The sequence below is a fragment of the Corvus cornix genome, chromosome 3 (assembly GCF_000738735.6).
Source record: "Corvus cornix cornix isolate S_Up_H32 chromosome 3, ASM73873v5, whole genome shotgun sequence".
NCBI lineage: Eukaryota > Metazoa > Chordata > Aves > Passeriformes > Corvidae > Corvus > Corvus cornix.
This window is the reverse complement of record NC_047056.1, coordinates 31,723,525-31,747,911: the sequence shown is the minus strand read 5'-3', so window position 1 is coordinate 31,747,911 and position 24,387 is coordinate 31,723,525. Positions and strand designations below refer to the sequence as shown.

The window sequence follows — 24,387 nt, the reverse complement described above, 5'->3', positions numbered from 1 at the left end:
GACTTTTCCCTTAGCAAAGCTCACTGAGCAGAGCTACCTGGGATAGAAGACATAGTAACTTCTGTATGTATGAGAATAAAGAAAAACATTTTCCTTTCTGAAGGGCTGTAGCTTTCAAAGCTTTATAAAACAGAGACAGTCAGCCAGAGATTTTATCTCAGTATGGTTAATGAAGTCTTGGCTCTGTCTCCCAAAGCAAAAGGTCTTGGCCAGCTCAAGGGGCTGAATCTAGGGCTTTCATTTCACAAAATAAGGCTAAAAAGAACCATTTGAATCTAATTTGATTTCCTGGATAATACAGATTTATCCTTACCTTTTGTTCCTGTCCATGCTGTTAGGTATTAGCAGACTATTCTGATAAAAGCAATCCAAGGTTAAGTGTCACAGTAGGACATAAAAATTCCGTATCAATTTGTAGCCCCCAGACAAATACCAAAGAAATGGAGCCAAAACAATAATGACCATGATAAATTTAATGAGCCTTTCAAACCAGGCCCGGAATTAGCAGCGGTCAGTTGGTGGAAGATCCGTATGTGTACTACACAGGGAGAGAAATGGTGCCACCTTTTAGTTACAGGATGGATAACCAGCTCCAAATTATCCCAGGAAGCAACCATATCACTGACATGGAAGATTTATGGAAAATTTATTTGCCAGGGGAAAAAAAAACAGGCCAGGTCATCAAGGATGTCACCACTGTGTATTTACCAGATTCAGGAGTGAAGCACGAGCCAGGAATTCTTAAGGGGACGTGTAAGACACACACCTGTTTGCCACTGCCACAGGTGTTCTGATGCAAATTATGGCTAGTACAAATGATAATAATAAAAAAATTAAGTTCAGTAGTCATTAACAATTTCTGTTGCTGCAAAGAAAATACAGTGCTGCAGAGAAATTTTTCTTCCATCCGTGTCACAGGTACAAAAGCCCAAACGAGACAAATCTGACTTGAAACACATGTGAATGGGGAAACACCACTCACTGCTGGGAAAAGAAGGAAACATCCTTTCCCAAACCCATTTGTGGAACATAAAGAAACAAAAGCCTTCAGATCCTTTCTGGCTTTGAGGTAGAAGTCTTTGCCCCTTGCTTTCCTCAAATCATCCTGCACACTGAACTTTGTTTTGATAGCTCTTGTATTCTCCTAGAGGAAGAGATCACAGCTGGACACAACGTAGAGTACTAAGGACAATTCTGGAATAAGAAAATTGGAGATATTGACAAACTTGGAAAAAACCCCAGCAGAACAGTGGAAAACGTGTGCTTACTGACTATGCCACTTCTGGCCACTAGTGATTTAAACAGAGAGGCTTTTGTGTATATTTGACATTATCCTTCAGCAAAGGGTGTCCGACTGGAAAGGGCTTTTTGCACCACTTAGGGCCCCTCTTCCAAATGGGCTTTGCAGATCTGATGGGCCAGCGGGTCAGGTACCTGTCAAAAGAACACAAACACATTTCATTCTGAGACTGATCACTGAGAAAATGTTCCAACTGAAGCAGAAGCAAGGCACTACAGCCTTTGCCTCCCTAACATGCCTTTTTATAAAAGGAATAACCATGAGCCCAAGCTCCCTCAATTCAGAAGGGACCACTGGAAAGGAGTTTTTGTTTGTTTTGGAATTTCTAAGCTCATCTCTCTACTGAACCCACTGGCACCTGCTTGACTTCCAGTTTCACAAAACAAGTCAGGTACAGTATCCAGGCTGTTGGCAAGTTGTTCACCTGCAGCTAAACTGGAGTGCCAAATCCCTTAATTGGAACTAAATCCAAGACTGAATGCATCCAGCCTCCAGGGGAAGTGTTATTTCAACAGCTGGTCTCAATAAGGTAAACTAATTACAAAGGCTAAATTCTGCGAGAAAGCTTCTGAAAATGAATTAATTTACTTTGGGGGGATAATCAGTTATTACTTCTGCATGGAATGGGTTTCTAGCCTAGTCTAGTATTTTTATATGTCCAAATTTGCTCTAGTCTTCTCTGTACAATACTACTGCAGCTTGCTAGTGCAGGAAGTCAGCACCTACAGTGTAAGAGGTATTAAAATGGAATTATCATCACAACTACAAATCTCTGTGAAGAGCAGTGCCTGGCAAATATCCTCTGCTTTTGACCATCTGAAGTTTTAGACTTGGCTTTGCAAACAGGCAGGGGATTTCAGATCCAGAATCAGTTACTGGAAATCTTACCCTGTGGCTGGGTGGCCTGCAGTTTTGTTAGGCTTTAAATCTTTTGCTACCAATAAAGAGGGGAATAGAGGTCCTTAGAGAAAGAGGAGTCTTTTCAGACAATAAAGATCCAAACTAAAACTTTAGCATAATCTGCACAAACAATGCTCCAACAAATGAGAATTTGGAACAGACTGATAAACTTTGTCCAGCAGTGTTTGCATGCCTCTGTTGAGTAATCCCATGGTGTTAATGTAACCTCAATCAGTCATCCTCCCCACAATAAGCTTTGTTACCTTTTATTTGCATCGTGCAAATTTGAGATATTAAGAACTTTGGATAGAGACCATGTAATACATTTGTCTGAAGGCATTTGGCACATTCCTGAGAACTACAAAGAAAGCTTGCTATGCCAGGCAGCTACAGACTGCATAACAGCAGCCCATTTAGCACTTTTCTTCCTCAGTACTCCGCAACAACAGAAACTGAAAAATGAATCACATGTGGAGCTTTCCGCCTCTGAAATCAAGCCACTTTCAAAGTGATTTGCTTTTGCTTTGAGGAGTAAGTTTATGACAGTTAAAAGACCAAGATGCAACAGCAGGAAAGGTCTGGGTGATGACACAGAACAAGATCCAGGCACTTGCTCTCCTATACATGCATTAAACTCATCCCTTCTGACCTGTAATGCTATGCCTGTGCATTAGTGGAATCCCTTACATAACAGCATCAGGACAGGAAGTAGGAGAGACTTTCCTGTCTCCAATTTCACATGCAAGGGGAGTTCAGAGAGACCAAACGCAGGTCCCCAGTTTGGAATCTGGCAAAGGACCATGGCAAGGCAGCTCCTTTGGGAGAAGCTGTAGGCGTATTAGATGGGCACATGGGCTAGGTCCTCCATTTCATACTCCCTTTGCTGCAAGGGGAGTGCCATGGCACAAATTTTGGTATTGCAAGACTACACTTAGAGCAAAGGAGGAAAAAAAAATCCCAAATTGTTTTAATGCATCAGTGTGCCAAGTGCAATTCTGGTCACGTGTCCACACGATTACGGGAAAGTGCTCCTGTGATAATAAATGATCTCACTGGGAGAGAAGTGAATGTGTGAATGTGAGATACACATCAATGCTGTATGCAGGTTTAGACAGACAGTGGCTTTTTAAGAAATCCCTCTGTTTCTGTGTGGGGGCTGGAAGTGCACACCCCAATTCTGCATAGGAAGGAGGATTTAGTAATGGCCTGATTTTAAAGCTTTTGTTATTTCTCTTTTGAGCAGGTCTAATCCAGCCCTCTGGTCCAGGCTTTTGGCTTCCTTTGGGGACTGCAGGCTGGGGCTTTTCATTGTTAGCTGAAACAGACATTTGGACGCTTTCCCTTCCTGGAGCACATTTGCTTTTTGGGCTTTTAATACTTGCTTTGTCCCAAACTCAAACTTGTCCTATTTTGTTTGCTGCCTTTTTTTTTTTTTTTTTTTTTAACCTTGATTCAGCAGTGCAAAAGCCTGATGCCTGGGAGCAGTCAGTCTACAAAGTTCCTTCTCCTCTTTGACTAACTCCATTTCCTACTGATTCACAGATTGGGGGTTTTATCTGTGAGTAAAAACAATCCACAAAACTCACATAGGACAGCTTCAAAGTCCAGCACACAGGACTTTTCTGCAAACTCTGCCACTCATGTAAGATACTGTACACCCTTTTCTAGCCAAGTCTCCCAACTTTTCATTGTATCCAACAAGGTTTGTATTGGAGAGCTTTTATAATCACACACACTGGCAGACTGAATTTACTCAAGTAGCTGAAGGTTGTCAAGACAGACCCTTCAGGTGGATGCCAAATGCGGCTGGTCCGCAGTCTCCCAACCTGTCACCTCAGTGTGCAGAGCTCCCATTCTAGGCAAAGGGGGAGAGAACTGCCAGTCTTGGGAACTGTGACTCACCTTGGGGCTCTGCTTGCCCCCTTGAGTATGGTAGGGACCTGAGCAAGAACAAGAATTCCTAGACTCCAAGTGCACAAATGAATAGTTTGGATAAAGTGTGATAGGAACCCTGGTGGGATTTCCCTGATGGGAAAAGGCAAGATATAAGCAGGATGGAAACAACTATGGTTAGTTCACCTGCACTCATTGTAAGAGCTTAAAATCTCTGTAGCATGTTGAAGTCTGTTTTCATGGATTCTATTCAGTGGGCAGGCCTTCCCACTAGGAGGCTGCCACTTTAGACCTAGCGTAGGCACCACGGTTTCCATGTGCAGGGTAAGGGAAATGTGAAAACCACAGTCCTGTACACAGCTCAAGCAAAGGCCATGTTGGTACAGTTCAAGTCTGAACTTCTGAACCCTCACTGAATTTTTTCAATATGGCTTTTGTTTGGATTAAGAGCAGAAGGCAGAGGGCTGGAGACTGCAGGAAGCACTCGATCAAAGTGCTGGCAAGACTGCCTCCTCCCTGCCACATCCCTTCCCATGACACCTCTTGGCTTTGCTCACCTGCAGCCGCTCTGGCTCTTTGCTTTTGAATACACATGCTATGCACAACAGTTTCCATGCAGATGAGAGGAACCACATGCTGCTGGAGTGAAATGCTGATAGTAGGGAAACCAGATTCTGCTCCTAGGGACGAGAGGTGTCCGCAGAGCCTGAGAACTTTGTAATTCATCAGGAATTTGTAGGGAGCCTGCCTCTTGCTTAACACAGAGCAACTCCTCTGGTTCAGGTGATGGAGGAAGGATTGACTTGGATACTATCTGTGCCAAGTTATGCTCTTCCCATTGGAAGATGAAAATGGAGTGGCAGCTGAGTGCTCAAAATCAAGTACTCCATAATCTTACAGCACCTCTTGCTGACAGACCCCAGAGTGAGGGAACCTGTGATATCCCCTAGTCCTTCTGGAAAGGGAACAACTTCACAGTGTTGTGTTTTAACCAATACTTTGACCTGCCAGAAGAACATGAGTGCTGTATTCACATTAAGAGAGCATCTAAATGCTGGCTTGAATTCAGGGACTGTTCTGGATAGACTGTTAGTCCACATTTTCCATGCAAAAACCTCCATGCTGAAAAGAAAACTGCTCAGCTATTCAGGTTTCCATTACTGAAAGGAAGAAGTTTGACCTACAGCTGAGCTTGACTGTATCCCAAATGGTTCTGGTGTGTGGTGGCCTGCACACACATGACTCTGGAGTATGGGAACAGTCTGTCACCCTACACAATGCTGGTGAAATTGCTTAGAACTTCCTCAGCCTCATGGGCTAGCGAAAATACTTTGTTGCTGCAGCACTTAACTGGAACATGCCAGGCTGGAGCACAAACAAATGCAGAAATAACAGCAGGAAGTTTTTAAAGGGAGAATACAGGCTGAGGATGAGGGAACAATCCTTGGCTGCAAGACAAATTTGCTTGTGGAATGATCCCCTGGAAAGAGTGAAAGCCCCAGACTGGGCCAAACATGAGGAAAATGAACTGTAGGGAGTAATTCCGCATTGACAGAGTAAACTTAATTTGTTTTCAATGTCCAACTTCTGCAGACAAATGATACGTAAGAGAAGGTGAGGACAGGAGACTCAAGAGTTCATGGATGATGTGGGTTACTCTAATGGCCATTTCTTCAAAAGAAGCTAGTAAAGCAGTTAAGCAGGTTAAGTGGTAATACTCATGAGCTATTGCGGTCAAAAACAAATCAGGCAGAAAGCAAAAAGGCAAAGAACTAAAGCCCAAGAAATGAGAAATATCATGGCAAGTGTCACCTGGACAGTGTCCCAACTGCAGGGGGTAGAAGAGGGAGATGTGGAATGTTCCCCAGTTGAATTCTGACCACAAGGTATTCTTATTCTCCTACCACCCTCAGCACCACAAAGCTTAGCATTTCACTTCCATGTTATGCCTTCTTCTGCAGTTCCCAATCTCCTCCTCTGTGTTACATTGCATCATGAATGAATGTTCCATACTACACTAGACAGTTCTATAACCAAGTACAAGGCAAGATGTGCAGGTCAAATGTTCTCAAAGCATTCTGCTCTTCTTCAATTCCAGTAGTGGAAACAGGATAAGGAGATGAAGTGGGTAGAGGAACACCAGCTACCGAATGACCCAGTGCAAAGCAGGGAAATCCTTATCCCTCTTTGCAGAGAAATCTGGGGCACGCAGAAGGGAACATCCAAAGTTCAAACAATTGAGATAGTAAAACCAGTTCAGAAAACAGAGCAGGAATTCTGCTTTTTGGAAAACATCATTGAATAAGCACCAGAAGATCACCTTCTTGAGAGGCAAAAGGGTTCTGGATGATAAACCCACACTTCACAACACTAAATCAATGGCATGTTAGCACCCCTGACCCTTGTTAAAACAAGACAGTTTGCTGATAGTTCCATATGGTGGCATGATACCTTTTAATCCCAGCTAGGTGCTAGCCAGTGCATGCCAGACTCTTTGGATTTGAAGCAGGCTCACTTTAATCAGGGTGACAGTGACATGGGCCAAACATTCTGGCCAAGACAGCCACAACTGCAGTAAAGAAATAGCTGAGGAGCAGCTTTTTTTGGTGCTTTCAAAAGTATACATTAATGCAGCCCCTCAGTCCTTTGTACACTTCCTTAGCACCTTTGCCCAGGAGCCATAGAGTTCCTCCCTTGTTGCTGGCCTGCATACTAAGGGACACATCAGTTTTTCATCAGGCTCATTTGTCCCTCTTTCAGCAACAAATGAAGCTGCTCTCAAATACACTGACACAGCCTTGGAAGAAGGGAGCACCAACCAGAACTTTGCCAGACAGGAAAAAAATGAAAAGGATTGCTCATCCAAGTGAAGTAATCTGCCAGCCTTCAGCTAGGCAGGGGTTGCTGCTCTCAGTCTACATGCAGTAAGTCAATGCTCAGGTCTGTATCATGGCAGCGGCACTGGGCTCTGACTCCCACTTCACATTACACTTACCATGATAAATCTCCTTCAGTCTTCAGGTGGTATGAGTGGAATCAGTCCCTAAGGCTACCTTAGGCTTTCATCATGGTCCTGTCATTCTAGCAGCTGATGCTGTAGTCTTATGTCAAGCACTCTACTATGAGCAAAACATTCTTCAGCTCAGCGTAAGACGGCAGGCAGTTCCCAGATGCTAGGAATTCCCACAGAAGTGTGTGAGGTAATATCTGGAGCAGACAGCGACTTCTCAGAAGCCCTTCCTTTACAAAAGTGAAAACTTTCTCCATTCAGAGTAAAGAGACAGACTACAGATTGCTTACATTACCTGTGTTTCTGTCTTGGAAAAGCTTTAACAAGGGGCCCAAGCATATTGTGAGGCATCTCAGTTTCTCCCTGTTGACATTCCCAGGGCTATAGCAGCAGTGAAGAAAGGCACTGCTACCTCTCATCTAAGCAGAGTGGTAAAGAAGAGTAGAATAGCCAATACAGTGATCTCAAAAAGAGATGAAGCTTGAAGATTTGGAAAATATGTCACTTAACTGTGTCATTTACTGCCTGCTATAATAGGCCCTCTTTAGATCCTGTTGATCCCTTCTTGAACTAGCACTTAAAAATCCAGGAGACATAAACACAAGGAAGGAACAAGCTAAGTCAGGTGAGTAGCCCTGATATTACACGTTTAGAGGATGACCCAGACATGTTCTGATGGCATTGAACAAGGCAGCTTGTTCCACTCTGAAGTCCAAGCCCACTTCTGCCCCTTTTCTCCTCTGTCAGCTCGCTTGCATTTGGCAGCACCACAGGTTGAGTGCTTCCCAAGTTACTACAGACTTACAGGAAGCTTTGGAAGCAAGTACAGAGGCAAAGACAAGGTAAGCTTGGACAAGTCATTCATGTGGGAAACTTCTGATAAGAGCTCTGGCTTCATTCCCAAAGTAAGTCATTCAGCATGTGGGTGCACTTCAGGCTAGAGGAAGGAAGCAATTTGTAACTCCTGCCTTATGCTGTGCCAGCTACTGCTCCAGAGAGCCAGGGAAGTACAGGTGGGGACTCGCACAGTCAAAACTCTTACAGAATGGCCAAGATTTTGCAAGGCTCCAACACACAGAGCTTTCCCCTTCCAGCAGGCTGAGAAGACAATATTATGAGGGACCAGGAGAGCACTCCTGAAGTACTTCTGCACTTTATTCTAGCTCTTGGGACTCATTTGTTTAGTGTCACCCCCACCACCAAAACTTTCAATCCCATTTCTTTATCCTATTCTCTTGCCTCCACCCAGACCCCAACGTCTGCCTACTTCAGTGCTGCTCCATATGCTCAGCAAACTCTAGCTCTCTTTTTCTAAATTGCTTCCATCGTCCCTGCTACATTCCCTCTCTGGGAAGAGAAAAATAAGGGTGGTGTAGGGAGGGGCTAACACTGCAATAATCACCAATTTAATTAAGTTCGAGGTGTAGCACGCCTACTTGCATGTAGAATGTATCCGGAGGTATTCATTCTTTGTTCTCACTAAAAGTCTATAGAACAATTTGTCAGAGTCAGGGCATCAGATCTGGAGTCCTGGTGTGATTCCTGCAAGATACTGCGTTTACCATTTCCAGTCTCAACCTGCTATGCAGGGTTGCAATGTGAATGCTAACAAGATAATGTGCTCCACCCCACAGCTGCCAGATAAGGTACAGATACTAAGGAATCCCCAGGACCAGTGAGACACAAGGAAGAAGTTATCACAGTTGGAGTTATCTGACGGCTACAGGGCTGCATCAAACATAGAATCCTCTAATTTGATCCTCACTGATACCCATTATGCTACCAGCCAGCATTTCCAAAAGCCTCTCTCAAATCTCCACTGTAGTCAGACCTGAAATGCAGGAGTCTCCAGTCATCCTCCGCCCTGCAGTCTAAGCTCTCCCAGCGACAGCCCCATGGCCTCTGGTAACCTCATGGTTTGCTAATGCGAGGTTCATACACCGCTCTGACATCCCCATGGAAACAGAGTGTAAGCTTATAAACAGGGGATTAGCACCTCCAAGTGCCCAGCACAGAGCAGGAAGAGGCTGCAGGCTTTCTCTTTGCCCACCAAAGGCCAGGGGCCATTCAGGCTGGGGAGGGGAAAGAGACTCTTGCATAGGAAGGACAGGTGGAGGGCGAAGCACTGACTGGAGGAAACGGGGATGGGGCAGAGGGTAACAGGCCTGTGATGGGCCCCTGCTGGCTGCTCAGAGTCCCACAGACTGCTGGTACCACCGCCTGAGCACCCTCCTGCTGTTGGGGGCTAAAAAGGCTAAGAGGGAAGGGACTACTCAGTCTGGAGAAAAGAAGGTTCAGTGGGGTCTTACCAATGTTCCTAGGTACCTGAAGGGAGGGTGAAAAGAAGACGGGGGTGGGCTCACCCCAGTCACTGGTGCTCACTGACAGGACAAGAAGCAATGGGCACAAATTGAAAAAAGAAATTCTGTCCGAATGTAAGAACACGGTCTTGTATGAGGCTGGTTCTCTGGAATAAGCTGCTCTCAGGAGGAACGGAGGAAGGTCTATCCTTGGATATACTGAAAACCTGGTTGGACATAGTTCTGAGTAAGCTGCTCTAGGTGACTCTGCTTAAGTGGGGAGCTTGAACTAGACAATCTTCAGAGGCCTCTTCCAACCTCAGCTATTCTGTGGTGCTGTGACTCCATCTGTGGCATCCTCCTGTGAGTGCCTTACTGATTGTTAGTGTTGAGGAGGTGAGCACAGCTAAGGAAGGGTAGGCAGACTCTAACATGTGTGGCATTTTAATCTTGTGTTAATAAACTGTTTATATGAGATATGACTTGTCCTTAAAAGACTGCCAAGAGAATATCGTGACAGATCTTCTCCAAAATGCTGAGTACTCTTTATGAACCCTGCTGCCTGAGGCATTTCTCACCCAGTTGTAAGGAACTGCTTTTCCCCTTCCAATTTATTCCTCAAAAAGAGAAATGTGGAAACACAAAACTATTCACCTGTTCAGCTTGGGTTTCTTGGGAATATGCCCTTCAGGAAGTGGAGGCCTGTGGTTTGGCAACAAACCTGAAACAGAAAAAGATTTGAGAATATCTTGCAGTGTCTCTGCTTCTGTTGCATTCAGAAGTCACATTACACCTCATAAACCAGGCAACCCAGGTCACTACTGAACCTGCACCCCAGCCAGAGAAGCTGGGAAGTTGTACTGGGTACAGGGAGGAAATATACACCAAAGACACTGTCACTTGGGCTCATCACAGAGGCTTTTTCAGAGGATACTGGGCACTGGTGTCCAATCAGATTCCATCTCCAGGATGGAAAATCTGACTATTACAATTCTCAGTCCATTTAACTTGGATACAACTCAGGTACCAGGCATAAAGATCAGCACAATACTCTTGACTGCGTCAACCTGGGTCCCACTCCCAGGAAAAAGTAAAAAAGTCGTCACACGGCAGATGGTAGGATTGCATGTTACTAATGGGGTAGGTCAAGCTTAGTTAAATCAAGTAATTTCAGAAGCAGGTGTTTAATCATTAGTTACTGGAGACTGAACCACTTCCCAGATCTTTCTGCAATGCTAGTCTTATCTGCAAGGATAAATGTCTGCTGTCAAGGCAGGAGTCAGGACACAGACAAAGCAGAACAAGTAGTCTCTGTTCCTTCACCCTGTCCCAGCACTTGGACCGTAACAAGTTTGCTGGGTGAGTGGACAATGACATGTCACTAAGCTATACCAACTGGGCAGGAGACCCCCCTCAAGGGGTTCAATAGGTAACCCACAGTCAGGGGTTGTCTCTGGCAGAGCTATGTACCTGCACGGTGAGCCATCTGCACACAGGCAGCAACCTTCTTGTGCTCCTCCAAGCAGAGGCCTGTGATCCTTCGTGGCAGCATCCCTCCATCTGAACGGATAAACTGACTCAGCAGCAAGACATCCTGAGGAAGAGAGAAGGGCAAAACCCTCAGTGTCCCACCTACCTTAACTGCTGTGACTGCAGGTGTTGTGCTGAGCCTTGCATTGTGTACAGAACTCCAAACAATGTAAAACAAAACAATGATTCCTTCCTACGCATTTTGTCTGCAGCTTGACAACAAGTGGCTTTTGCTTGCTGTCACTGCCTGCCAGTTTAGCTCAGTAAGGTCACTCAGATGGTTTGAGTCTTTCCCTGACTTCACTAGTGTAAACATATGATGTCAGCTGCAGTCCCTGCTCCTTCACTCTTTCACTACTTGCTCCAAGATTCTTGCTAAGATAATGCGTCCTAGGTACTCAGGGAGAGTTACACAAGACCTACAGATGGATATTGTTTATACAACTTGAAATGCCATCACAGCTGCTGTCCTAAAGTTCACAGATATGTTAGATCACCTCTGACCCCCTCCTTGTTCCCTCACAGCAGGACTGTTCTCTGCTATCTACTCCTCCAACTTTTATCCGGTTTCCCATGGTGGAGCTTCCCTCATGTCTCTCTGGAGAGGTGGAGTGCAGGGAAATGGTCCAAGATCTTGCATGAGGAAGCTTTATGTAAGAAAAGAGCCTGTGCTGATGAGTAAGGACTAATAGGATAAATTGCTGCACTCAGTCCTTCAACTGTGTGTGCATTAGGTGGGGCTGTGACAGTCATGGTGGATGCAAGGAGCACTTGAAGCATGCTGAGGGTTCATCTGTGATTCAAGAACCATTTAGACTACACTGCTGTTGACCTTTACAATTAAAAGCTCTAGAAATGTAAACCAGCCCTCCTAATAATAACAAAAGTAAAGGGATCTCTAGGATAAGATAGTATCACAGGGCTGGAATGACAAATTTTTAAACACAGCAGCAACAGCTGTTGCATGAGTGTCCCATTAACTGTACACAGTACAACAGCCCAGGATTCAGATCCATGCTCTCTATTTCCACACACAGCACCAGTGCAAAGATACGCCTTAGGCCAATATAGGCAGGCATCCTTGACATCCTGACATCAGCATAAGTTGGCTCAAAGGGCCTCTGGAAACTTTGTGCTTGTTTTTATCCCTTCTGTTGACAGACTTGTTGCTGGCTGAGAGTCTACTTCTCCATGGCTCTTGTAAGTATGTTCCTAGTTGAGGCAGCAGGACCACGCAGGGCCTGCCAGTGAGTGCCCGGACAGAGCGAGTTCAAATGAGGCATGGCAGAACTTCACACCCCTCGGCCAGGGCAACAGGCAAGAACAAAGAGCACTTGTTGCTTTTCATGTTGGGTGACCCTGACTGCCTGTTCACAGATTCACAGACCTGCTCCTACCCCCAATCTTTGCTCTTTTACAGAGAGCTCCCTGGAACATTCCCACCTTCATTTACTGCCATTGCAGAAGCAAATAATCACAAGTGAATATAAAATGAGTATTCAGAAAGCTATCTAACTAGGAATTATTCACCCACCCCCACTGCACAAGACCAGCTCACTTGTCAAGGGGGCTGCTGGAATTTAGGATGCCCTTCTGGTAATGATGGATTCTGACAGATGCTGTCATAGAATTGTAGAATAGTTTGGGTTGGAAGGGACCTTAAAGATCATTGAGTTCATCCCCTCCCTTGCCCTGCTGGCCACCCTCTGTTTGATGCAGCTCAGGATACAATTGGGTCTCTGGGCTGTGAGGGCACATTGCTGGCTCATGTCCAGCCTCTCATCCACCAGCACCCCCAAGTCCTTCTTTCCAGGGCTGCTCTTGATCTGTTCATCCCCAGCCTATCTTTCTATCGGGGGTTGTGCTGAACCAGGTGCAGCACTTTGCACATGGTCTTGTTAAATTGCACGAAATTCCCACAGGCCCACTTCTTGAACTTGTTCAGGTTCCTATGGATGGCATCCCACCCCTCAGCTGTGTCATCTGCAAACTTGATGTCATTAATGAAGGTACTAAATAGAATGGCTCCCCGTAAGGACCCCTGAGGTACCCCACTTGTCATGGATGTCTATCAGACTGAGCAGTTGACCACTATCCTCTGGATGTGACTATCCAACCAACTCCTTATCCATCTAAGTCTGTCATAGGTTAGCAGCCATTGAGAGAGTGCTATCTCTCTCCAATTTAGAGAGAAAGATATTGTGGAGACCATGTCAAAGGCTTTAAAGAAATCCAGATAAATGACATCTGAAGCCCTCCCCTTGTCCACTGATGGAGTCACTCCATCACAGAAGGCCACCAGGTTGGTCAGGCAGGACTTGCCCTTGGTGAAGCCTTGTTGGTTGTCTCGAATCATCTGTCTGTCATCCATGTACATACATGCACAGCTTATAGGAAGATGTTCCGTGATCTTCCTAGCCACAGAGGTAAGGCTGATAGGTCAGTAGTTCTCAGGGTTTTCCTTTCTATCCTTTTTAGAAAAGGATTCCAGTCACCTGGGACAAAGTGTTAGTTCCAAGTGTTACAGACAAAACACTTGAGAGTTTGAGGGTCTTTGTTTGGGGTTTTGTGGTTTGTTTTTGTCCTTCCCACCCCCCACTCCCACCCCCAATCAATACCACCCTCACTAATATCATCATGAGACACTGTTTCCTTCTTCCCATATTTGGCTTGCTTTCTACATCCACTTGTCTACAGTGAACACATTCAGACTGATTTTTAGATGGCACATCATGTAGGCCCACTGACATTTAGACACTGACTTTAATGAATCACTGACACAAATGATTTATCAGGCACCCTACAGTGCGATGCTGTATCCAAAGAACAAGAAAAGCCCAGCTGAGCAACTAGCAGCAAGCTCCTGGGAGGCCATTGATGGTTAAAAGGGAAGCAAAGTGTCCCTCAGCCCAGCTAAAACATGGCCCTGCCAAGGAGAACAGTAACCAAGGGACCAGATGGTGCCAGCTGCACTGGTAGAAAGTGGATGGAGGCCAGCCGAACACCAAAGGCACTGACTTCTGACCATTCCTGAAATACACTGGATTGGATTCAGGAAACCAGCACAAGACTCCATCCCCCTTTTTCCTCTTCTTTAGCTGTCTGGATCTTCAAATCACCAACAGCTCAATTTGCCATTTAGCACATACCACTTCCCTAAGTGAAAAAGGGCTGCTCAGCTCCAAGTGCCTAGAAAGAGAAAAACTTTCAAGACTTTGCTAGTAGCCTGCTGTATTACTCTGTGGAGGAGAGGAAAAACAGAGCTGATGGCAAATTTGAAGCAGTTTCAGTCTTTGCAGCCATGAAAGCCTAAGTAGGCCACACACTCCTGTTAAGGGTGTGTGTGTGGTCCAAGTGATTGCTTGTATTACCACCACACCTCATGAAGTCACACGCTTGTTATCAAGTGTTTCCATATAAAGGGGGGTAGTGGGAAGCAAATGGAGATAATATTTTTTTTCTCCCTGTAGGAAAAAAAAAAAAAATCAAGAAAATCTGTTCTCTGTTATTATCTCTGACCAACAGTGTCACCAACTGACCAACACCCTGGTGTGGCATTCATTTCTTGACTGAAATCATCAGTCATGTTCCAGCTGCTACAGCTCCAAATTACACTCACACTGCTTGGCTTAAAATGCTGCACACTTGACCAAAGGTTTGTCAATTTCTGAAGATTCCCCACAGTTAACAGGCCAGGTGCCTCTCCCAGAGTACTCACACAGATGTATCTTACCACTGGGAGAAGGCAGACAGGTACAGCCAACTTTATGGGGCAGCTGTGGAGGGAAGTGAACAAGTACGTGGAGCGGTCAAATTAAAAAATATGTCTGGCAAGTGCTCATGGTGCCGTCATGTTCCATGAAATTCACATTTTGTGCTAGTGGACAGCCAAGCCTGTAACCACGGATTTGCTTTAATCACTGGACAGCTCCCATGAGGCTGGACTCAGACTCCCACCCCTGTAATCTGCAGCATTTGATGAAAACAACTTGGACTGAATTGATCTAGGGCTAATAGGCAAAGCTTGCAGTTCGGTTTCCCCTAATTGTTGCCAAAGCAAGATGACATATTTACTGCCTACTCAAACTAAGGATGTTTGAAGTGGATGAGGGGGGAAACGAAAAACAAGTATAGCCTTCACTTGTAAAAGGGCTGGACAAACTTGCTGAACGGAGCACTATATACCACACATTCTTGTGAATAGATGGTAACCAAAATGCAGAGGCACCTGCATTTTAATGTCTGCAGACACTTTGAAAAGCAGGCTCCTTGACTGACACGTGATTCATTAAAACTTCGATTTACCACAGGAACAGCTCTATCCGTGCAGCCAAATTACAAAACTACTGGGCTGTATCAGACAAGCCTGCCAGTCATTATTTCCAGTTATACAAGAGTCTAGTTCTTCCTTTCTCCCGTACTCCTGGGAGCTGTACACCATTCTCCACGCATTTTGTAACAGAATTGCAGGTTTCAATCCAGTTGCATCTTTACAATGACCAAAATAATTTTTCTGTCTCCAATGGATATGAAAAAAAAAGCAACTGAGATCTCAGTTTCACGAGACACATACACGCAGACCACAAACTGTGGGAATTTATTTCTTAAGCTCTGTTATCCTGAGCCACAGGAGAGGATCAGAATTGAACTGGCAAAGACAACTGCAGCCCTCTATACCACAGCTGAGGCAGGTTGGAATCATGACCTGCTAGTGCTCACAATGCCTGTTCAGTTGATTAATGACTTTGGAGACACTGGTCCCCCAGTTCTCTGACAGCCAGAGTAACTCATTATGCCACTACTTTAGACTGTGCTAGTTGCACATGACAAAAGGAAAGTCCTGTGAGGTCATATTACTCAATTCCCTCAGGGGCTAATTCAACACTTCCCTTTTCATAGTGCCTCATTCAGTCCAATTACAAGCGCCCCAAGCAAAAAAACTCACACTTTCCCTTCTGTGCAACCTACTGATCTCATCAATCCTCAAAGGAACCACCATCTATTCCAATCTCTTACCAAGCACAGCTTATAGGTTATGCTGTATGAACTGGGCTATATCTTTAACAAAAATAGCTGCTATCAATTTACAGACATTTAGGACAATTAACCACCAGTGAGAAAATTGTCCCACTGTTTAATTGCTCATGGAGTTAAATGCCTGCACTTTAGTACTTAAGCATCTCAAGATTCTGCTGCTCATCATGGTTGCAGCAAAGAATAGAATAGAGAGAGTGCTTTAGTGCAGAAAAGGGAGATTTTTATTCACCTTAAAATCCTGAAAATCTGTGACTGGTACAACGCATTCAAAAACATAAGAGACTTACACAAGCAGAGAAGTGGTCTACTCCAGAACTCAAATTTCTCCTAGTTCTCATCAGCCCCACAGAGGGATGCTTCTAAATGCGAGGTAAGAAACCTACAATTCCAAAATACCAGTTCACACTCCTCTCTTTAGCTTTTTGTCCAGAAGGAGTACTGGATATATATACAATAGATGCACATGCATTCAAAATGCATGTGACAGCTGAGATGAATACATTCCTAGATTGTCTCTCAGCACCAGAGTTTCTTAGAAGTGGTCTTAGCAACGATTCTCAAGACTGGCTGCAGAATCTCTCTTCACATTTAGTTTTTTCTTGCCTCCTTATTGCACAGTAGAAATCCGGATCTAAGAATGAAAATGAAGTGTGGAAGAAAACTCGTAACTTAGTTCACTCTACAAACACACATAAAACTCATGTTTCACAGGGTCTGTTGTGACCAATTTCTAATCCTAGAACTCGGACTCTACAGAATCACATTGTCTAAAACTTCCTTGGTTCTTGATGGCCTTATTATTTCTCCAGATACTCAGTGGAGTCTTCTACCACACACAGCAGTAGAAACTCAGTCTATGTAAGTCTATGTATTAATTCCCAAGAGGTAATCCACTGCCATAGCTCATTTCATCCCTGAACATCAGTTTATAGTTTCTCTAGGGTTGTAAATGTGTGACTCATGGAATGCGTTATGTAAAACTCTAGAATTACCCAGTTTAATGATGCTGTTTACTTCTTGCATTTAAAAGTCACATAAAAAGATATGAACTTTAAAAAAGTATTATTCAGAGTAAGTAACTTGTTGGTTTTGATCACAACAGAATTCAGCAACCATGGAGAAGAATTGCCAGGAATCCCTGTGTTCAAACATGGGCAACACAAAACAGACATGATCCAGTTTTGTAGTACTTGACAAACCTTAATGGAATTTGTCATTTCACCTAATTTATTATAATCTGCAAATTCATTGTATTTCCAGATTTCCCACGCTGTTGAGAAACCAAGCCAGAAAACACTAAATACTCCCCTGCTCCCAACTTACTTCACTGTTTAATACTGCACCTAGCCTGAGTAAGAATCACTGACAACAGTAGATTCTAAATGCCTCAATGTCTGCAACACAGGCTCTGAAAGGCACTAAACATATTTCATTTACACCTCACATCTGTGGTTTCACCTGTGTGGAGTAATTGCAAGTATTTTGTCTGGTACTAGTGCCGTACTCGTATTCTTCATGAGTCTTAATTAGTCCTATCCAATAGATTATTTGCTTTTACTCCTAGCTGACACCCTTTTACTTGGAATTTCCAACATTTTATTTACCAATTGGTAATCATCAGCATCATTCTCCTTCCTCTCTCATCTACTTAATATTTCCCTTGCTGTTTTCAAACTATTTGGGGATTCCCTAGGATTTTTTTTTCATGCTTTAAAAAAATCCTGTGAGTGAAGTAATATATTTGTTAGCTAATTCGTTCAAGACTTTGAGGCAACATGCAATCCAGGCTTGCTGGTCTGTACTTAATTCAATGCTTAAGTTATTTCTGTACCTGCTTTTCCTTGTTGTTCTACGTTTGCAAAATTGCCATCACTACACAGATATTAAAACATAATTTTTCCTTTGTGTGTGTGCACTAGGACTACACGTAAGCAGCTCAGTCATTTTGCAATCAATGTGGCTTTCAGTCCCCTTCTCCTCTCATTAATGGACTTTCTCACAAACGTTTCTTTTTCTCCAATGTATTTGTATCTCCCCCTCTAATCCTATTGACATTAGCTTATTCTGAGTTTTCTGTTGCCTTATCTTAGTAACAGCATGTTCCTGTCTGGTTTTCTTCTTTTCCAATTCCAGTGCTGGGTTTTGAGCTTGCAAGGGGGGGGCACTTAGTCCTTTTGTAAACTCTGTGTTTGAATGACCTCTTGTAAATTTACATTCTGCATCTGCTATATCACACTTCTTATTCTAAAGTGTTCGTGACTGTTGTGCTTTTGTTTTAAAGCACTACAGGATTTCCTTCCCATATTCTAGGTTTAGTGTTAGTTATCCCCTCATTAGGTAATAAACTTCTCATTAGCATTTCCTGCAAAATGCTTGAATAAAACCTGTTTTTTTCCATTGCAAGGTAAGTAAAAATGTATGCTCTTCTTCATACTCTTCAAGAGTTTTAAAAGCTATATGAAACAGTTATTATCTTAGTTGACAATGACCAATGAAAAATCATAGTGCTCGAAGTCACGTAATTGACCTAGTCAAGTCTTCTGGCCTCTCTGGAGCTAGGCCTGTATGCACTGACTAAATGCTGCATTCCAGTTTGATTCTCTGGGAAGTGCAATGGTGAAAGGCAGCTGGGCACAGAAGAGATATATGGCCTTTTCAGATCAGATGGCCATGTGAGTAATTCCAAATCTCCTACTTGATACAAGCTCATCCTTTTTCCCAGGAACACCATCAGCCACGGCAAACAATTACTGTGTAGGAGGCTCTTGCTGCACCCAAGAGAAGCAGAGCTGGAGTTAAGTACCTTTACTACACCCAGCAAGAGACAAGAGGGACAGGTTGTGGGGTACCTAGATCTGAGAGCAATACTTGTCTAGCAATGAGGACAGGGGAACTCCTTCATTAAACTTACCACATAATCGTACTTATGCTTCAGGTTCCAGCGACAGATGGGACACTGGCCAGAGGGGTTTGGAGGAGGTGGTGCTTCAGCATCCTCTATAATTCTCCCTTCAATCTAGGAAACAATTCAAAGGATGCAATGATCAGGCATGGCTTACAGCTCTACCTGCACCTGTGACTCAAGGAATACTTTTCATCAAGTCCACACTATGTTGACGAGTTCTGTGGGGATGTAAGTGGAACAGTATCTGCATCATTCAATTCACTTTTATATAGATATAACAAGCCCTTTGGTATGTCTATGCCACAGACTACGGGGAGAAGGACAAATTCTCATATTTGCCTGAATTCCATTCATTGCAGTACTCTTTTGAACCATCATGCCTTGAAACTCTAGAGGCCCTTTAGCCAAAAGCCTTAATGTAACTTTTTTCTGGGAATATGAGAATGTCACAGAATAGCAGATGCATGTTACAGTTGAAAACATGCAGGGGCTTGCTGGATTATAAATCACCAGCAGGGAAAACTCTGAGCAAAATTTAAAATTTAAGGATCATAAGGAAATGTCTGTGGGGCTTCTAAATTTCTTTTACAATACCAGTATTTTATCCAGTTTAATTCTCTGAACAATTCTTTTATGAGATTATAAAAATGATCTTTTCTACATCACTATAAAGTGGTGGCATCTAATACTCAAGTTTTCTCACAAGAAACATGCAAAGAGATGTAGGAGGTGTATAAAGGAAGAACTCAACAAATTTGTTTCCTAAATGTAGATGTGTTAGAAATACAAAGCCCATCTACATGTGCACTTGTCTGGTTTTTTTGGGGACTTACTAACAGAAGTAAGAGCTATCTCAAATTGCACCCAAATGAACAGAAGAGATACTAAAACTAAGCCATTTTTTCTCCAAGATATTTTGGAGTTTCCTCTGGTCAAATTAGGACTACAACCAGATTCTGAATGTAAACTGTCAGCCTCAAAGAGCGCAAGCACCAGAGAGTTTGAAAAGAAACCCTGAGTGGAATGCAAGGTTACTTTTAAGAAACCATCAGGCTCTGTGCCTGAAAATCTGGGAAAAGCAAAGCATGACCTTTTCTGTAAGTGTGCAAGGGAAGCTGGCATCCCATGATGAATGTGAGCTGAACTCTCAGAACTATTTCATACCCCAGATTTCTGCCTTTCTGATGATAAAATGGAAACAGATAAGTTACTTGCAGTTTAAGCATCTTGGTACCTCAAACAGACAGAATTGTCAATTTTTAAGTAAGATTCCTCTCCCCACAAGTACAATGGCTAGTTTTACGAAAACAAATACTTAACTATGAATATAAAATGTAGGCCAGTATCTAATTTTCTATTAATCAGTAAAGTTATTTTGAAGGAAGCCAGTGTATCTAGTCTGGATTCTTGCCAGTCTGTCTTCAGACTGTACTATGACTGTAATTCCATCTTGGAAATGAATAAAGATTCAGAATGCTATGTCAGCATCAATTTTTCTTGAGATAAATTTCAGTGTACAGGTTTTGGCAATTATTCCCCAACTGCTGAGGACTTCTATACTGTTAATCCACTCAGCTGCTATTTTTCTCTTGAACAACTACGAGGGAGTGTAAGGGCAGTACATTCTCAGTATGCTGATGAAATCTGTATTTCTCTGGGATTTATTCATCTGGTTCACATCAAACGCTTTCTTCAATACTGATTAAAAATGAGGACATAGAAAGATGAGCAGAGAAACATGGATTCAGGGAAGACTGATGTAGAATTGGCAGGATAAATGGAGCAACCAATGCATACTCTGAGAAACATATCAACCCTGTGGTCAATTTACACCATTTTTGACAACATTTTCCTCATCTAGAGGCACTGACGGATTCCAGACACTAGGATATTACACAGCAAATATATCCAGATCTCCAGGAAGAGTTATTTTCATAAAGGGCTCTGCTAATGTAATGCTTACTTTTTTCACTTCATGCCTCAGTTAATGGTTTGGACTTCTGAGATTATAATTTACATCCCGTTTGAAACCGACTGAGTGCAAAATACAGCAATCCACTGAGTGTGTTTTGTTGGTGTGTACGCTCCCCTCTTGTTTTGGTTAAAAGAACTTCAGGTCACACTTGCAAGCTCTTCTCTTCAGGTTTCTGGGCACAGATTAGTAGTTTGGCACTTGAAGGCAAGAAATAGATACTTTCCATCATACCTACTGTCACAGATTAAACTTATTTTTTGTTGACAGTCTTATGACATCTTGCTAGCTGCCATATATTTTAGATATATAAAATAGAGTAAGTAATCTGCTCCACGCAGGTTTCAGATATGACAATGTCCACTAACACAAATACAATAAAACTTTCAACAAAATGTATTTCTGACAAAAACAATTAGACTTTTGAAGGCATGAACAAGCAGGTTTTTTCTGTTTCATTAGCAAGCAAAAAAAAGCCCACCCCCTTCTTATTATTTATGTATATATAGATTAACATTTAAGTGTACTGCCTTCTATCTACTCCAAAATTCCTCTTCCACTCTCCTCATCTTATTTATGTATTTCAAAATATCTGTGTTACCGCTCTCCAGCCAAGGCATATATAGCTACTGCCAGGTGCAATGTGAGCAGAATAATGCAATCTCCTTTTGCCTTCAGCAATTTCAGTGCTTCTTCTAAAAAAATGACAATTCTCTTGATAAAAGTACATCAGATTAGATGGTGCCAACTAGGCAAAATTCTAATTTTACTGCTTTAATCTTTTCCTTCCTGTCTTAAACTGTAGCTGAGAAGATGCTTTTCTTTATCAGTTACTTTAGAACTTCCCTTTTATTTTCAGGAGCTGTTTTCCCTTAGTATTTAAGATCTTCCTTTGAAAACACCCCTTCCACTTAATTTTTTTTTTTTTTTTTTTTTTACCACGTGTGTTATAAGATGCAAGCTTTGTATCACCTGAAGTCAGTATGGCACACGCTGTGGTTAACAAACACAACTCAGATCAAATGCAAGCGATGTGTGTGGCATGTAGCCGGCAGGGACATGTCCTGCAATGCCACATCGCACTGCCAGTGCAGGATGAAGTCACAAAGCCACGGCAAACCTCCCTCGTGCCTGTCCACACTCAAGACGAAGCCAAATGTCACCAGTTTAGGAAACGAACCCGTCTGAAGAAAGGCCTCCAATGTGTTGGATGCTGAATGCCTCTGGGCAAGGATTCCGACTTTACCCGGGGTGCGGCGAGGGGTTTGGTGCTCATGAGTGGCTCTGACTGGCGGCACAGGGTGATCATCCTGTCTTTCAGCAGCCAAACCCTCCATTACTTACCTGCACTCGCAACAAACTCCTGCCTTGGCTCTGCCTTCACAGCCTGAGAGATCTTTCAAGCACAAAAATGTCCCTGTTTTTCCTTTACTTGTTGTGGAGTAGGGCACGGACACACAAACGGCTGAAGGAAGGAGAAGCAATGTCAAAGGCAGCTACCAAGGAAAAGGGGTGCAGGGACTTACTGTGGTCGTATTGCCTTGAGTCACCTCCACGACTGCAAAAGAAAAAAGAGACGGGAAGCCGGAATGAGACTCATGTAGCCTGAAAGAAGCAGCATTTGGGGGGCGGGAGAAGAGGGCGAATTACAGTGACCGCGACCATCTCTCCGAGACAGCGGCGAGGCGGCGAGGCAACGGGGCGCGGGGCCGTGCGGAGCCCCCTCCGAACTCACCCTCGCGGAGGGCTCGGGCCGGCGGCGCGGCCCAGCCGCTCCCCAGGAGCCCGGAGAGGATCCGCCGCAGCCCCCCGCGCAGCAGGCTGGGCGCCGCCATCTTGCCGGGGCCGGCGCTGCCGTCACGCCGCTTCCGCCGGCGGGGGGCGGTGCTGCCGCCGCCATTTCGGGGCGCGTCCTCCCCGCCCCGGCGCCCGAGGGCAGAACCCCCAGGGGAGGTGTTTGTTTTCCTGCCCAGCTGCTTCTCCGCGGGGTGGTCCTCCTCATTGTTTTCGTTTGTTTCTTTAAAGTTTATTGTGGTTGGTACCGAGTTCGGGCTTTCTTGGGTTTTTTGTTTGGTTTATTCGTTTGTTTGGGGCTTGGGGGGCGGGGTTTTTTGGCGGTGGTATCAGCTTGGGATCACAGCATCACCGCTAGGTTGGAAAAGACCTCTGAAGTCACCGAGTCCAACCCACGACTGAACACCACCATGGGAACTAGACCATGGCACTGAGTGCCACGTCCAGTCCTTCCTTGAACACCTCCAGGGCCGGTGACTCCACCGCCTCCCCGGGTGGCACATCCCAGTGTCTGTTCACCCTTTCTGTAGAGTGATTCCTCCTGGTGTCCAACCGGAACCTGTCCTGGGGCAGCCTGAGGCTGTGCCCTCTTGTCCTGTCGCTGGCTGCCTGGGAGAAGAGGCCGATCCCCACCTGGCTGCAGCCTCCTTTCAGAGAGTTGTAGAGAGCAATAAGGTCATCCCTGAGCCTTCTCCAGACTAAACACCCCCAGCTCCCTCAGCCATTCCTCATAGGACTTGTGCTCCAGACCCTTCCCCAGCTCCGTTGCCCTTCTCTGGACTCACTCCAGCCCCTCAGTGTCTTTCCTGCAGTGAGGGGCCCAGAACTGAACACAGGATTCAAGGTGTGTCCTTGCCAGTGCCGAGTACAGGGGGCAATCACTGCCCTGGTCCTGCTGGCCACACGATCCCTGATACAGGCCAGGTGCCATTGGCCCTCTTGGCCCCCTGGGCACACGCTGGCTCACGTTCAGGAGGATGGAGGTAAATCTAGACGTAGTGATGCCTTTGTGTTGTGGAAGCCTGAGCTACACTCCTGCCACAGCTCCTACATCTCCTAGCTTTCTGGTGAGGGAAGGCTGAGAGGTGGTTTTGCTTGAACTATATGGCTCCTCTGTTTGAATGGGCTCTGGGGTGGCTCCTGCATCAAGGAGGGTTTCAGGCCAGCTGTGGGATTCAGGGAAGGGGTTTGTTTCAAATCACCATTACCACATCTATGTTCCAGGGGTCCTGAGGTTCCTGCCTGTTCCTGCGGTGCTTTGTGCATTTCAGCAGATGACAATTTGAAACAGCGTGTTGCCAGGCTGTAACTCTTGTAAACAGTCAATCTAGTTTAAATACTTTCCATTTTTGTTTTACTATCACTTGCCTTTGACAGTTTGAAGGCTGCTGAGAGATTACTTTTCCCATCATCTTTCTTAGCATGCCTTATCTCTTGACTTCCTACACCTGCCTTTGGGTGGAGGGTAGCATAGAGGTGCCTGCTTATGCCCACATAGTCCACTGGGATTTTAGATACCAACAAACAATTCGTCTTAGATGGTAATGCTGCATCATCGTGAAGAGCGTACTTGAGTTGAACTGTACTTGAGAGCAAAGGTCATTCATGGAGTTTCTCTAAGTGCTTGTTTGTTTTCTGTCATTCCAACTCTTTAAAAAAATCCAGAAAGTGAAAACTAACAGAGTAAATTAAAATCACTCGTGAGTCATGTGCGCTGATGCTATTCTATTTCAACAGTGCTCATCC

At 44.3% G+C, this 24,387-nt stretch overlaps 1 protein-coding gene across 1 annotated transcript; it reads right to left on the bottom strand.

Annotated features, from left to right (window-relative positions):
• Window positions 1–627: 627 nt before the first annotated feature.
• MRPS18A (mitochondrial ribosomal protein S18A) lies at window positions 628–22,700 on the bottom strand. The gene is made up of 6 exons (XM_039569279.1): window positions 22,583–22,700; window positions 22,374–22,405; window positions 18,882–18,986; window positions 10,874–10,997; window positions 10,058–10,124; window positions 628–1,434 (listed from the first exon to the last, which is right to left on the bottom strand). Exons 1-6 carry the CDS (start codon window positions 22,680–22,682, stop codon window positions 1,290–1,292), a joined length of 573 nt encoding a protein of 190 aa, XP_039425213.1. The 5' UTR covers window positions 22,683–22,700; the 3' UTR covers window positions 628–1,289.
• Window positions 22,701–24,387: the final 1,687 nt, after the last annotated feature.

Coding starts and splice junctions, on each gene's coding strand:
- MRPS18A (XM_039569279.1), bottom strand. CDS start 22,682: ATGGCGGCGCCCAGCCTGCTGCGCGGGGGGCTGCGGCGGATCCTCTCC. Junction 22,406..22,582: donor GGCCCGAGCCCTCCGCGAGG/GTGAGTTCGGAG, acceptor TTTCTTTTGCAG/TCGTGGAGGTGACTCAAGGC. Junction 10,998..18,881: donor AGCATAAGTACGATTATGTG/GTAAGTTTAATG, acceptor TCTCTTCCTCAG/GATGTCTTGCTGCTGAGTCA.